A 15,000-nucleotide genomic window follows, 5' to 3' on the forward strand; every position below is an offset into this window, starting at 1 on the left:
ATTATTATTATTATTATTGTTATCTCTGCCAAGGAGGTTATGTTTTAGACAGTGTTTATCTGTTTGCTTGTTGGTGTGTTTGTTTGTTAGCGAGATAACTCAAAAAGTTATGAACAGATTTTCATAAAATTTTCAGGAAATGTTGATAATCGCACAATGAACAGATGATTCAATTTTGGTGATGTTCTGGATTACCATCTGGTTATTTTCTCATTAAACAGTAAATGCTGGTTAAGTGTCACAGTGGCGCAGAATGCTGTCGTTGCGCCATTTGTCCACTAGATGGAGCTCTGACTCCATTCAGTCCTCACCGCTGTCTTCTCAGTAGTACAGGAGTAAGTTACAGCCAGGCAGCATTACAGGAGTGTGTGAGCGGAGCTGCTGATAGATAAGTTCATAACCATGTTGTGACATTAACAATGACTCAGGATGTCTCCTGGTTCACCTTAACTCTCTTTGCCATGTGTCAGGACGACTTAGTGCTTTGTGCGTCCTCATACTTTTCATTTACGTTGCATTGCTGAAGTTGTGCTAACCTAGCTTAAGTCACTCCGCCTGTTTATGTTAGCAATAGCATGGCTGTAGCTATGCCAAGCTAGCATAGCGTTAGCTAACACCTTATAATCCAGTAAGTAACAGAAATAACATAAGTGTACAAAATATTTGAGAGTACAGGATGACTGTTCATCACTCCGTCAGCTTGTTATTATTGATATCAATGTTAATTCAAATGCTAAATGTGTGTTTTGATTATCCATGAATCTGATAGTGTAGATAAAATGAATGCAGAACTTTAATATGGGCTGGAAATCACAATACGGTGGAAATGAGCTGCTTGTTGGAGGTCTGTGCTCTCTGAGTGCTTTTCTATATTATTATTATTATTGTTATTATTGTTATTATTAATATTTATTCTTCTTATTATTATAAAATTTTGTTCCTGCAAAAATCTAATTTCTGGCCATTTTAAGAATGAGACATGTAAAATAAAGAGACTATAATCTCATAATTTTAGGCTTCGGTTTGGTTCATATTCACAACAGAGCTGTACACCACACACAATTAGATCATGAGCTGAATTAGGGGGAAAAAACGGTGGAAAATCTGACGATTCTTTCTGTTTCAGCATTTTCCAGCTCTGATAAATTGGGTCATTTATTATGTTAAAGTCAGCTGGCCTTTCATACCCACCAGTAGAGGGTTAAATACCAGTACATTTAGTGACCAGGCCGAACTCAAGGTTTTTTGTTAAGTATTTCTGACAAGATTGTTGGTCGAGTTTGAACTGTGGAGAGTTTAAGTGTGTCATTGTGACTTCTTACACAGTTTGCCTTTTTGACAGTTTGTCTGTGGAGCCTTGATTCAGCAAAAGTCATGAAAAAGTCGAATCTAAGACACACGTCTGTTGACCAATTCAATGTCGTCTTCTTTGTTGTCTTTAACTTTGCATCTGTGTAATATTTTGCATTTCATTTCACCCGTTATGTTGAAAAGTCGACGTTAACTCCCCCTTTTTTCTCTTTTGTTTCTCCCTCTCTCCCTTATTTCTATTTTTCTCCTCCCTTGCGTCCTTTCCTTCTCTACAGGAAACAGTAGAATATGCCTTCCTGATCATTTTCACGATAGAGACATTTCTGAAGATTATTGCCTACGGCCTGGTCATGCACCAGAACTCCTACGTCAGAAACGGCTGGAACATGCTGGACTTTGTCATCGTCATAGTGGGGTGAGTTCAAGCAGGTGGCACTTAATATGTACCTGCAAACACGGTTTTTACTTCCATATACCGAAGCTTAAACCACACACATCTTCTCCTACACAGTCCTTCATTCGTTCGCTTTACAAGCGTCTTAACTCAGTGTTCGGATGTCCATCATTTCATCAAAAATGGATCATCCGCTTAGAAATTCTCATCATGTCCAGATGACAGTGATGTTTGGGTACATGCACAAATGAATACATGGTTGTATAGAGTGTTGGGTTTATCAGTAGACCACCTGGGCCCTGCAGGACTTCAATGTAAATGGTGGTGTGAGGTAAAAAAAACTAAAGGTAAATATACAGAGACATAAAGGAGACACACGTAAACCATGTATAGCGGCAAACACACAAAGTGCACCTGTGTGGACGGACACAGATACAAGCACAAAGAGGACACACGGCTTTGTTCTTCGCTTTCTGACTCTTTTGCTTTCATCTTATTTTCGCGCTGCTTTCATGACATTTCCGTCACCGCTCTCCTCTCTGGCCGCCTTTGCCCCTGTTGTCCCCTTTCCTCCGCTCTCCAGGTTGTTCAGCGTGGTTCTGGAGATGATAACCAAAGACGCTGACTCTGGCGGCCAGTCTGGAGGCAAACCCGGGAGCTTCGACGTCAAGGCCCTCCGAGCCTTTCGCGTGCTACGACCCCTTCGCCTCGTCTCTGGAGTTCCCAGTGAGTCAGCGCAGAAATACTTCTCAAATTTTTAGTCCCAAGTTACATCATATTTCCTGATTTTCAAACTGAAGGCCCTTCACACCCACACGAGAGCTTTCATCTACCCTGCTTGATTTGAGCTCAGGCTGACGATGCATGTTCTGGAGGCTGGTAATAGGTTGTCAGTGCAACAAATTGTGTCCACACCAATACAGCCTTGAGAAAAGGTTGCAGCAACATAGAAGCAGAAGTAAAAAGCAGCCATGTGAGTCGACTATTTTCACTCTAAATCACCAAAACTGATTTCTGCTTTGAATTAACACATTTCCACTGAAGTTAAAGCCTACACGAGGGAACCTTTCACATTAATGGCTCCAGATGCCAGGCGGCGATAACATTTTACTATCAGTTTTTACATTAAACACACGTGGCACTGCGTAGTCACCAGTTATGATTCAACCCACTGTTTTTTTTTTTTTGTTGGAAAACCCTTCTCTGGTGTCCACATTTTCTCTCCATTGAGCTCCAGGTCTTTATTCCAACTCATTTGAGGTACCTACTGCAAAAAAAAAAAAAACAGTCACCATGGCAACCTTAAACATCCAAACAAAAGGTATTTTAAGCACTCGATAAGCAGTTGGAGTGAATTCTGGCAATATGTCTTTGAGAGCAAACATCTGCTCTGATTTAAATGGGTTTTCTTAAATGTGAACGTTCCGTGCACTTCAGAATATTTAGCTGTTTTACCGGCATTTTGTGGGGCTCATAATTACACCGACTGGATCAAATTACCGTCCCCTCAGCTAATTAGGGTGAGAGTCCTACTTGTGCATGGGGGCAGCGGGTAAGAGACGAAGAGAGGGCGACCCTGAATGACTCACTTTGTGATTGCATGAGTGCATTCGATGCAATCAGACACAGAAGTTGTTGACAATTTATTCTCACTGTGCTCTGATCAGTAGCATAAGAAAACAACTGCACATACAAATTGTAATTCTTATTATTATTTCACTTGTCACACCACAGTATTGGACTCTTGAGACTTTGCAATGTTAAAGAAAATGTTGAGAGGACGAAAACAAAAAAGTACGTTTGTAAAGTGTTCAGCAATTTAGAGCTGCAGTGGTTTAGTGGTGCAGGATTGAAAACGAGTGAGAATGAAAATGCTTAAGGTTGTGCACTGTTACACTCTTTGATGGTATAATCTATTACATGAGAGCACTGTGTGTGTGCAGCATGTATTCGGTGCAATAAGTCTTTTGCACAAAATACAAACTGATAGTAGCAGCAGGAAAAGCACAGCTGTAAATGATGAAAATACCCACAGTTGAATTCCATTAGTTTACTTTTATAATGCTCTAAAATGTCAAAGTTTCTGTTGTCACAAAGGAAACTATCCTGGGTTTACTTTGGGATTTTACACAGTGATAGAAATTTTAAAATATCTGAATAAAATGTCTACAGTTATTATTTACTTTAGTTGTTCACATTGACTTACTGTGGTGGTTCAGTGGTTAGCACCGTCGCCTCGCAGCTACAAGATCCCCAGTTCGCATCCCGGTGAGGACACCTGGGATCTTTCTCTGTGGAGTTTGCATGTTCTCCCTGAGGGTTCTCTCCGGGTTCTCCAGCTTCCTCCCACAGTCCAAAAACATCCATCCATCCATTATCTATACACTGCTTTATCCTCTTTAGGGTCGCGGGGGGGCTGGAGCCTATCCCAGCCGACTTAGGGTGAAGGTCCAAAAACATGTTGAGGTTAATTAATGATTCTAAATTGTCCGTAGGTAAGTGTGCTTGTCTGTCTCTAAGTGTAACCCTGTGATAGACTGGTGACCTGTTCAGGGTGTCTCCTGCCTTCGCCCTGAGTCAGCTGGGATAGACTCCAGCCCCCCACGACCCTAGAGATGATGGATGGATGGACATTTACTTACTGATATCGGTAGGACACCTGTTCATGATTGAATGCTGCCTTCTACAGGCAAAATTAGCTATTGGCTTCTCCTCTGATTGGTGAAGGCTACATCAGGAGTTAACACAACTTGTTAAAGGACTGCAGCATGCAGGAAGGAGATCAGGTTACTGAGTTCTATTTGAATACAAGAAAACACCTCAGGATAAGACAGAAGAACCGGCTGAGAAAAGTGGACTGAAGCAAACCTGTCAGGGTCGAGGACACCTTTGTAAAACCAGCTGTTCGTAATCGACAGTAGTAAAGTATTGAAGACAACATCACCCATTTTTGGCAGATTCTAACATGAGCAGGACTTTCTTCCTTGCAACAGCTTCCAGCTGGTAACTGATATAATCTGTGATTAGAAAACGATCATAAATACCTGAAAAGAAATATCCTCCTGCAGAGAAGACACCTGTCCAGTCCCTACTGTTCGTCCTCATTCCTTTGTCATCCAGGAGATGCTGCTTCCTTCACTGTTTCTGTTTTCAGCACACATTTGACCTTACATCAACACATGCCCTAATGTGTCTGCATTCTTTGAGTTGCCATAGCAACGCACCATTTGCCGGTCTCTGGGAGGAAAGGACCTCTGGGAACGATGAAGTTCGGCTGAGCTGAAACGACATTTTCAGCTCTGTTCTGGTTTAACATTTGTCTCTGTCGGATGGTATGTGGCGTTTAATTAAGCAGTGATATTTCGGTGTGTTTGCTGGAGAGGACGGTTTGTTGGATCTCCCGCCTGTTCACAAGGCTTTTATTTATAAATCATGCTCTTATGACACCTGATAGACTGCACAAATTGTTATTTCTGTGACAAGTGTAAGCCTGTTTGCGTTTCATGTTTGTGTTTGTTTACCACTAAACACTTTCCCAGCTTCAGCTGTTGGCTAAAATAACCGTCAGCTCATCGCTGACTGACCTGTTCACTTCATTAGAGTGTAAGAGTGTAGAGTTTATTCTGTTAATTGATCTTCCAAATTACCATTTTTATTTTAATTGCTGACTGAAATACATTTCCAAACTAAAAAACAGTTCCTGCATCTCAATAGTGTGAATTTGCTGCTTTTATTTGTCTGATGTGATCACGTCTTTGGGTTTTCGACACAATGTGGGGCTTAGTGTCATCTTCCTTGGCATTAGGAAACTGTGATTGTGTCATGTTTGTATTTATTTTACACGATCGTAGAAAATAAGTCAGTCAGCCTTCACTTTTATACAAATGTCTCCAAATTTCTGCAGTTAAAGGACAAAAATTCTTTGAAGAACATGAATGTTTTTATAGCAAACCATTCTTTCTTTAAATTTGAGAAACTTGTCAAGATAAAATAAGATTAAGAGAAGATAGTTTATTGATCCCCAACAGGGAATATTTACATTTGTTCATTTTCTCTAATGTCCACATCATATACAGTACATTGTTTGTATGTAAGTATAGACCTATGTTAATATACTTTCTGTAGTATCGTTGTATCATTTGATCTGAAAAATGTTAGAAAATAGTAAAAGATACCCATTATAATCTTCCGTCACCCACAGATTGATGTCTTTCAATGACTTTTTGCTCCTTATTGTTCACTGTAACATGTGAAAAAGGTAAAACTCTTTATTTTTCACATTGGTAAAGTTTAAATCTGCAAACATTTGACGCTTGTTTGTGCTAAAAGACATACTCGATCATCAAAACAGACTATTTTTCAGTTGATTAATTCCCTGCAGCTCCAGGTTGACCTTTAATTAAGATCCCGTCGCTGCAGTTCCCATAAATAGAATCCAAGGCTTCCGTGCCTTCCGTCACTGATTGGGGTTTCTGTGTTCATTTGCAGGTTTACAGGTGGTTTTAAATTCCATTATTAAAGCCATGGTCCCTCTGCTTCACATCGCCCTGCTGGTCCTCTTCGTGATCATCATCTACGCCATCATCGGTCTGGAGCTCTTCATTGGCAAAATGCACGCCACATGCTATTTGATACAAACGGGTAAACGATTTATTTTTTTGTCTGGTGAACTAAAAGCATTGTGAAAACTGCATGAGGTCGTTTTTTTTTTTTTTTTTAAGAGTGATTATTACCCTTTAAACCCTTGAGTCCCACGTACAGCCGACAATGTAAACAGGCTTAAGGGTAGATGCAGGATTTAATCCCTGGGAATGAATGGACACATGTACCTTGTATGTGAATGGTAACAAGCTGCTGAAAACAGGACAGAACAACAGATGGTGGATTAAATCTGGTGATTAAATGACTAATTTCTGGCTATTATGTAAACGGTTTTCGACCTTTACTCTGGCATCGCTTCCAAGTAAGGGAGAATTATCCAAGAAGCGAGGATGAGTAAATGTCATAAATGGCAAAAACATACATACATACATGAAACCACGGGAATATTCTAAAATGGCTGACCGGCAGGATGGAAGCAGCTTAAGTCGCAGGGATTCAGTTATCATGAAGCTTCACTCTCTCTCTTGTCATCGCTCGGACAAACCTTTTGCCTAATCTCTTCCTCTTTCCCTCTCTCTCGCTTTGATCTGTTTGCTTGTTGACGTCAGGAGAAGCATTGTAGACTTAAGACGAGGGGTCACGACAGAGAGACAGAGATGGAAGCTGCCTTTAATCCCAATTGTTCGTGTCTGTTTGCCAGAGAAAGGCACTCGGCTTCTTTTGTTTTTTGTTGTCGGGAGGAGGAACGTACATGTAAAACAGGCCGAGGATGCATGTGCTGACTTCTTTGTGTGTATGCATGAGTGTTGGATGTTCTACAAAAGGGGGAAAGGTGAACGTGTTGAGGGCTAATCGGCTGCTTGCGTACACTGCATGTGCGCGATGGGCTTATTTTATGTGGATGTGTGCTACAATTTTCTGCCTCCATCGTGATGTGCATGTGGTCAGTCATACAGATTAAATAAGTGTGTACATAATCTGTGTACGGTAGCACATTATAGTAATCTGAGAGGAAAATGCAGTTATGGGATGAAAGATAAAAGGCAAAAGGACGGTAAAATGTTAACAAAAAGATAAATTATGACACAGGAAGACAGGAACTGAGTTTAAAAAAAAAGAATTTCTACGTGATATGTAACCCTCTGAACCCACAAGCAGCTTGTCACATTTTTACTCACTGTGGACTCAATTTTTACTGCAAGCTGGAGAGATTGAGAGAACTCAAGAATGCTTTCTGTGCAGTTATAATGTGATCAATTATCTTTAAAAAGATGGAACTGCTTTGATTATTTATTTTGCAAAAACTGAAAAAAAACAAACAGATTTACCCCATACAACATTATTCTAAATGGTCACAGGTTCTACCAGTATTGCAAAAAATAAAATAAAAATGTAACTCTACGTACTACAAATATTTACTTCCTGTTTTTCTTTCTTTTCCCGTCTATATTTTGCTCCTGCATTTTAACTTGTTTCCGTCTGCTCGGTGTAAACACTGCCTGCAGTTCAGCTGAAACATATCAAATTTTTTCTCACGTAACTGTTGGTCAAAGCTGAGTCACTAATGGCTCCTCTGTTGCACCAAGAAGGGAAGAATTTTTAGTTTTTTACAGAATTTAGTTTCTTTACATGGTTAATTTCTAGAATATCCAAATGAGACGTGTAGAATAAAGTGATTTTGATGAAATGTCCTGATTTTAAGCTCAGATTTGGTTCCAAAATAAAACCCAAAATCTTGCATGATAAGTTCAAAGACTGTCGGCGAGTTGCTAAGTTGATTTTTTTCTTTTAGAGGACAACATACCTTCCTAAGGGCTTCAGGTTTCAGACAGTTAGGGATGGACAAAGCGTCATTTTGAGGGAAATACTGTTACGAATGTTTAAGTACCAGAACAGCAGAAGTGAGTCTAAAGTTTAAGGCCCATAGGCAGCAGAGTTAGATGCCATGGAAACTCTTGTATGTAAATAAAATATGGTAAGAAAGATTCTAATCAAATGGGAAACCATTGCTAAGATGCTACAAAAGTTGTAAAACATTTATATTGTAAACATCTCTTTGCCACCTTGTTGTTTGTATTTATTCCCTGTTGATTACATGCGTCTCTATGGGAGGATCTTATCATGACGCTGTACTTATTATGGTGGAACTGTTTCGGTTTATCCGGTTGTCGTCAGCCTTTTTAATGCACCGTTATCAGATTCTGTCTCTGTACCTGCAGGTGCTCTCGCAGAAGAAGAGCCAACGCCGTGTGCAGCGTCGGGTCACGGCCGACACTGTCTCAACGGTACAGTCTGCAGAGAGGGCTGGCAAGGCCCCAACAACGGCATCACCAACTTTGACAACTTCTTGTTCGCCATGCTCACTGTGTTCCAGTGCATCACCATGGAGGGCTGGACCGAAGTTCTCTACTGGGTAATCCACAAAACTGCACCGAAAACGACTCTATGTTTTTGTTTTGTGCCTCAAAACTACAAATTCCTGCAACTTTTGTTTTTGTAAAATGCTAAGTTTCTTGCAGGATTTTAAAACAATATATTTATTTATTGAAATCTTGACAAACTTGTGAAATTCTGGTTGCAATAAGATTCTAAATTCCTAAATTGCAAATGAAAGCAAAGACACATGTTTGTCCTGACTGATTTTTTTACAAATATATTAGTAGAAATTAAACCTATTTTTCTTCATAATAGCAGCATTCCAACTTATTGAAGTCTAAAAATCAGTCATAACAGAATAACTTACATTATATTAATTACAGCAATTAAAGTAAAGTGCATTATATATTGCAGGTTTGGTTTAAATACTTTAGCACTTCATGCTTTGCAGAAGATGTTGCCATTATACATGTATTATTATACTCGCATTGCAAATCACTATAATTTGAGGCAAAGCTGGTCAAATAACACCCAGAAATGTTGTGTTTCATACAGAGTTTATCCTCAGTAATGATGTCTAAACTCATTTAGAAACTCACTGTATAAAATCTCAAATGACAAATGAATTCTCTCATTATTTTTTTGGAAAGAAGTCCTCATTCCGAGCTGCAGCCTGAGCCGTCGCCCATCTTTAGGAGGATAACAAGTATTTTTAAAGTAAAAAAAAAAAAAAGCCTGGCTCACTTCAAAACCCTCAGCTTCTCATTAACAAAAAAATCACCAACAGCTTTTAATCAGCCCAAACACTCAGAATGGAGAATGAGTGTTCATCACAGTCCGCCCACATCCTTTTTATTGATGGAGAACCTCGTCTATGAAATAATGAACCTCTTTCTCTCCCTGCTCCTCTTTCGTCCTCTCCGACTTTTCTCTGCCTCGTGCACGCTTTACTGCATGTATGTGTTGCCATGGCGATTCCACGCGAACACACGAGTGGTGGAAGGAAGGAAATTAGGCAAACCTGGAAATAGAAGGAAAGGAGGACCGATTTGCGGATAGATAGTTTAAATCTGATCTTTGCTGCTAGAATCAGGTGTTTGTAAAAGTTTATGAACCTGGTAGTGGTGGGACTGTGTTCAGCTACAGTTGGGGCTTTTTGCTGCATGTCATCATTTTTTTTTCTTTTTTGCTTCTTTATGCAGAGTGTATGACTAATATGTCGCTTTAACTGGAGACAAAGTGATTATTTACAGGACATATGAGTGTTGAAATAGAAATTTACGTGTGTACGTGGTAGCACTGTTGCCTCGCAGCAAGAAGGTCGACGGTTCGCGTCCCGGTGGGGGCACCGGGATCTTTCTGCGTGGCGTTTGCATGTTCTCTCTGTGCAGCGTGGGTTCTCTCCGGGTTCTCCGGCTTCCTCCCACACAGTCCAAAAAACATGTTGAGGTTAATTGGTGATTCTAAATTGTCCGTAGGTGTGAATGTGAGTGTGCTTGGTTGTCTGTCTCTAAGTGTAGCCCTGTGATAGACTGGTGACCTGTCCAGGGTGTCTCCTGTCTTCACCCTGAGTCAGCTGGGATAGACTCCAGCCCCCCATTACCCTAGTGAGGATTAAGCAGAGTATAGATGATGGATGGATGTGTACATGGGTCAAAAGTGAAGAAAACTGTGTGAAAAAACCCAGTTGTGTTGTTATAAATAGACAAATTCCAGCTCCTAGTGTCTCTGTCCTACCAGCAACTCCACCATAAGGCACTTTGTAGAGTTCTAATTTGCCACAGACACTAGTTCCTACTCATGCAAATAGTTGCTCTCATTCATTACTGGCCCAGTTGTCTCTCACACAGTTCCCTCTAGTGGTCACTCCAGGTTCAGGTCGACCTCAGAGATGAATATCTTTGTCCCTGCTCAAGGATTATATGAACTTTGGGCTTATTCAGGCACATTAAAATTTGTTTAAAATCCAGTAGTGACACCCTTAAGCAAGATAGAAGGAATCAACCAATCAGACTTACACTTTTCATAGCAATGAAATGTAACACGAAGCACACAAAGGAATAAAACTGGAGTAAAACAGTAACTGAAGGACTCAAAAACATGAATGAATATGCATGCAATGAGGAACCACTGGATGAAGAAAATAATAATAAAAAGTAATTACAATAATATATATAATAACAATAACAGCAATAATAATAATAGATATAAAAACAAGAAGAAGATGCTACAAAACTAAGTGATAAACAATGCATTAAGTAGAAAATATGTAAATAAGTGAATAAATATAGAAATCAATAAATATGGCCGATGACTGTATTTGTATTGTAGCAGAGAGCATTATGCAATGAAATGTCATTCTAGTGCACTGTTTTTTATGCATGTGTGCTTGAATTATGATAAAGTTATTTATCAATCTATCCATCTAAATAAAATTAGCTCTCATAATAGTAATGGTAGTAGCTAAATAAAATTGAGTCAAATAAATTCCACACAGTTTTTTTTTTACTTTTATATGTGGAAAATGTTCATGTCGGCCGTTGGGACTGTGGCACTGAAAGCTGAAAATACCTGCAGCGCTTAGAAACAATAAATATTTTTGTCAGTTCAGTTCCTGGGTGACAGTAATGTACGTATACAGGTGCAGGTGAGGAGCTGTTGAATGGAAATTTGGTGAAATTGCACATAAAAAAAATAGGACATTTCTACGAAGTAAACTTTTACAAAGGAAATCTTCAACTACCTCCATTTCTCCTTTCTTTGTCTTTCAATACTCAGGATTGTAAAACCAGGAAAGTTTATGTCACAATCATGGATCATCTGTTGTACATGTAATGTTATTAACCCTGTTTTCATTCCTCTGTTGGTCTGTGTGTAGATGAACGACGCGATGGGCTTCGAGCTGCCGTGGGTTTACTTTGTCAGTCTGGTCATCTTTGGATCTTTCTTTGTTCTCAACCTGGTTTTGGGTGTGTTGAGCGGGTAAGTGTTGTGTTATTTTTTATTTTTTTTCATTTAGCTTTTGACCAAACGTCGTTGTGTCCAGGGTGAACATGGGAGAGACACACTGTTCACAGTTTGTGTATGAATGTGTGGACATGGGATTCTGTGCACTTGGGAGTTAGTTCCACTAAGATGTGTTTGTTTGGTGCATAAGAAGAGAGGCTGGGATTCACTTTTGTCATTACGAGCCTGCATGTGAGTTGGCATATTAGCTATCACCTCAATAACTGTTAAATTAACCCTAAGAGGTCCGGCGTCACGCATCTCCATCATTTTTTGTGACGGACAAAATGAAAGTGAAAGAAAGTCCCTGGAAGTGTAGGTCCTGTGATGTGGCTGTCTGCCTCATTCTGGACAGAAATTATTTTCAGGAGTAGCACCGATAAAAACAGAAAGAAAGCCACACCTGCTTTGTATTTGATTGCACATACAGTTGTATATAGTTGTTTTTAGTTGATTTTATATCAAACTTACCCTTTCAAATTCATGTCTGCAACCTATGGTTACATTTTCAACTTTCAAAATGCTCCATTAAGCATGTTTGTGGTTTTTATTGAAATCGGATTTTGGATTTTTTTGTGTGTTTTCGATCCCAAAATGTTAATATAGTTAGTCAAAGTTAAAAGAATACTAGTCAGATCATATAGATCAGGGATGCCCAATCCTGGTCCTCGAGAGCCCCTATCCTGCATGTTTTAGATGATTCCCTCTTCCAACACTCAAATGATCAGCTCATCATCAAGCTCTGCAGAAGCCTGATAACGAGCCTGATCATGTGAATCAGGTGTGTTGGAAGAGGGAAACATCTAAAACATGCTGGATAGGGGCTCTCGAGGACCAGGATTGGGCATCCCTGATATAGATGATGTGCTAAAAAAAAAAAAAAAAAGAAACCAAACATGGGCATGGTAAACATGTTTTTATGTGGTATATAAAGACAAAACTAAAAGTATGCAAAAACGGCCAAAACTGGCCAAGACTTCTAAGGGTTAAGTAAGTAAATCAAGTGATTTAATTAAATTGAGATGTCATGTGAACATTTGAATGTCATAATTATTAATTTTCAGTACATCTGACTCGGCACTGGGAGGTGAAGATCCCTGACCATTAATTCATATAAAGGAAGCGATCAAAGTTTAGGATGCTCCAGAGAAAAGAATAAAATAACACATAAATAATTAATCACACCAGTGATCGATGAGTCAACACAGCTGCTCCGAGCTCCTCAAGTCATCTCCCATATGGTCTAGCGGTGAGGATTCCTGGTTTTCACCCAGGCGGCCCGGGTTCAACTCCCGGTATGGGAAGCAGTTCTATTACTAACTAAACGAAAATTTCCATATTCTTCAAGTCTGCAATCAGTGTCTCAATACGCTCAAATCACATCAAGATCATTTGTTGGGAACACATGGCCTGTTTAGTACACTGTAAAAATAATAACTATGATGTTTGGGTTCAGAGAAAACGAATTAAGCATCAGTCTTTTTGAGTTATTGAAACTAAATTTAATTAAAAAAAAAAAAAAAAAATACGTTCAACCAACAAACAATCTTGGGTTTGGGAAATTAGCTTTTCCTTTACCACCAGAGATTTTTTTGATTTCCAGTTTGAAATGTCTGAAAGGTGTGTCTCCAGGTATGTTAAAATAGAAGACTTGAAATCCTGACCTGAAAGTGAAGGAAAAATAAGTTTTAAAGCAAATATCATTAAGTTACCTCAACTAGAATTTAGTTTTAAACCACCAAAGTTTGAATTTAAATTACACAATACTAAGCTGATGCAACTTTATTATGTCAACACAACCTAATTGTTAAAAAAAGTTCAGTAATTGCCAATGTGAACGGGAAGTGACTTAAAAAGAAATGCTTAAAATGTATTATTGGCAGTGAACGACTTTGGGTGCATCTAAGTTATGAGCAGTGGTAGCTCAGCAAAACTAAGAGTCTTTCTGTCATCCTCGACAGTATTGCTCAACCAGGTTTAACATTATGCTCCTGCCTCTCCAGAGAGTTCTCCAAAGAGCGAGAGAAGGCCAAAGCTCGCGGCGATTTCCAGAAGCTGCGTGAGAAGCAGCAGTTAGAAGAAGACCTGAAGGGCTACCTGGACTGGATCACTCAGGCCGAGGACATCGACCCCGAGAACGAGGAGGAGGGGGACGAGGAGGGCAAACGCAACCGTGAGTCACCACTGTTTAATTTATTTTGTCTCTCTTGTTCACGTCTATAGCAGGCGAATCCAGAATGCAGACAGAAATGTGAATTTCCAAGCCTGAACTTCTACTTTACACCACTGATCGTGGAAAGAGGAAGGAGCGGAGGAACACGCCGCCTAACTACATTCTGATAAAGTCGCCAGTCCTTTGGCTTTAATGGAAGAAATGGAAGAAATCTCTGTGGCTCAGCTCGTTGACAAAAAGGACACTGATGATAAAAACACATGACTTCCATGTTGAGTTTATATCCACAGTGACAAACTGACAGGTTACAGTTAGAAACTAATCGCAGACAAATGACATATTCAGTACAAAGGGACATTATTGAATGCTTTTGACTCTAGATTTAACGCAAATCTCACATTAAAAGGTCCATTCAGCATTCAAGCAGGTATATTTCTCTAATCTTGTTCAGTTTGGTATAACAGGGCGTCATCTGCGTAACTGTTACACATGTACCCAAATAAGGCTCCCACCGTGAGAAAAATGTGGGCAAATGTATTTTTCTTTTGCAAAATAAGTTAATCAAGCATTAGTTTATCATTATGGTAGTCCTTTTGAGATGTTTCATTGAGTAATTTATGTTTTTTGATGCTGACATTTAGCTTTCTGAACAGTCCTGCACAACTACGACTCAAGAATGTCTATTGTGCAGTGTAACAAAAATACGAAGCCAGATATTGAAAATTTAGTTTCTTTAATTGTTAACATCATAAAAAATGAGAATGAAAAAACAGAATCGATTTGTACAACATTTTTCCAAGAACCCCCGGCTGTTACCAATATTGAAATTATGACTCTACAAACTAAAGATGTTTTACTACTAACATTTTTCATTTGTTTCCATTCTTGTCTTCTATCTGCTCCATGTAAACAAACCCTGTAATTCAACCCAGTTCAGCTGAAACGTCCCTGAATTTTTTGTCACCTCACTGCAGCTGATTCATTAATAGCTTCAAGGTTGCGATGAGGAGCACATAATGTTTAATTTATTATAGAATGTGGTTAGTGCAAATGACAAATTATTGGTAAATTTCTGAGCTGTAGGAATGCAGTATTTCGTGATCTGTGACAACTCCTTTCCAAAGCAAAGCCAAGGGAA

At 39.3% G+C, this 15,000-nt stretch overlaps 1 protein-coding gene and 1 non-coding gene across 2 annotated transcripts in view; both read left to right on the forward strand.

Annotated features, from left to right (window-relative positions):
• cacna1db (calcium channel, voltage-dependent, L type, alpha 1D subunit, b) overlaps window positions 1-15,000 on the forward strand; it is a 118,960-nt gene that overhangs the window by 50,732 nt on the left and 53,228 nt on the right. Inside the window, exons 4-9 of the mRNA XM_008298233.1 lie at window positions 1,587-1,726; window positions 2,289-2,431; window positions 6,194-6,346; window positions 8,527-8,720; window positions 11,562-11,665; window positions 13,693-13,862. Of these exons, the coding sequence (XP_008296455.1) occupies window positions 1,587-1,726; window positions 2,289-2,431; window positions 6,194-6,346; window positions 8,527-8,720; window positions 11,562-11,665; window positions 13,693-13,862 (904 nt within the window). The remainder of the gene's footprint in view (window positions 1-1,586; window positions 1,727-2,288; window positions 2,432-6,193; window positions 6,347-8,526; window positions 8,721-11,561; window positions 11,666-13,692; window positions 13,863-15,000) is intronic.
• Window positions 12,922-12,993, forward strand: trnae-uuc (transfer RNA glutamic acid (anticodon UUC)). Its single transcript has one exon. It is a non-coding gene; the product is annotated as a tRNA-Glu (tRNA).

Source organism: Stegastes partitus, unplaced genomic scaffold (assembly GCF_000690725.1).
Source record: "Stegastes partitus isolate 25-593 unplaced genomic scaffold, Stegastes_partitus-1.0.2 Scaffold1296, whole genome shotgun sequence".
In the NCBI taxonomy this organism is placed as follows: Eukaryota; Metazoa; Chordata; class Actinopteri; family Pomacentridae; genus Stegastes; species Stegastes partitus.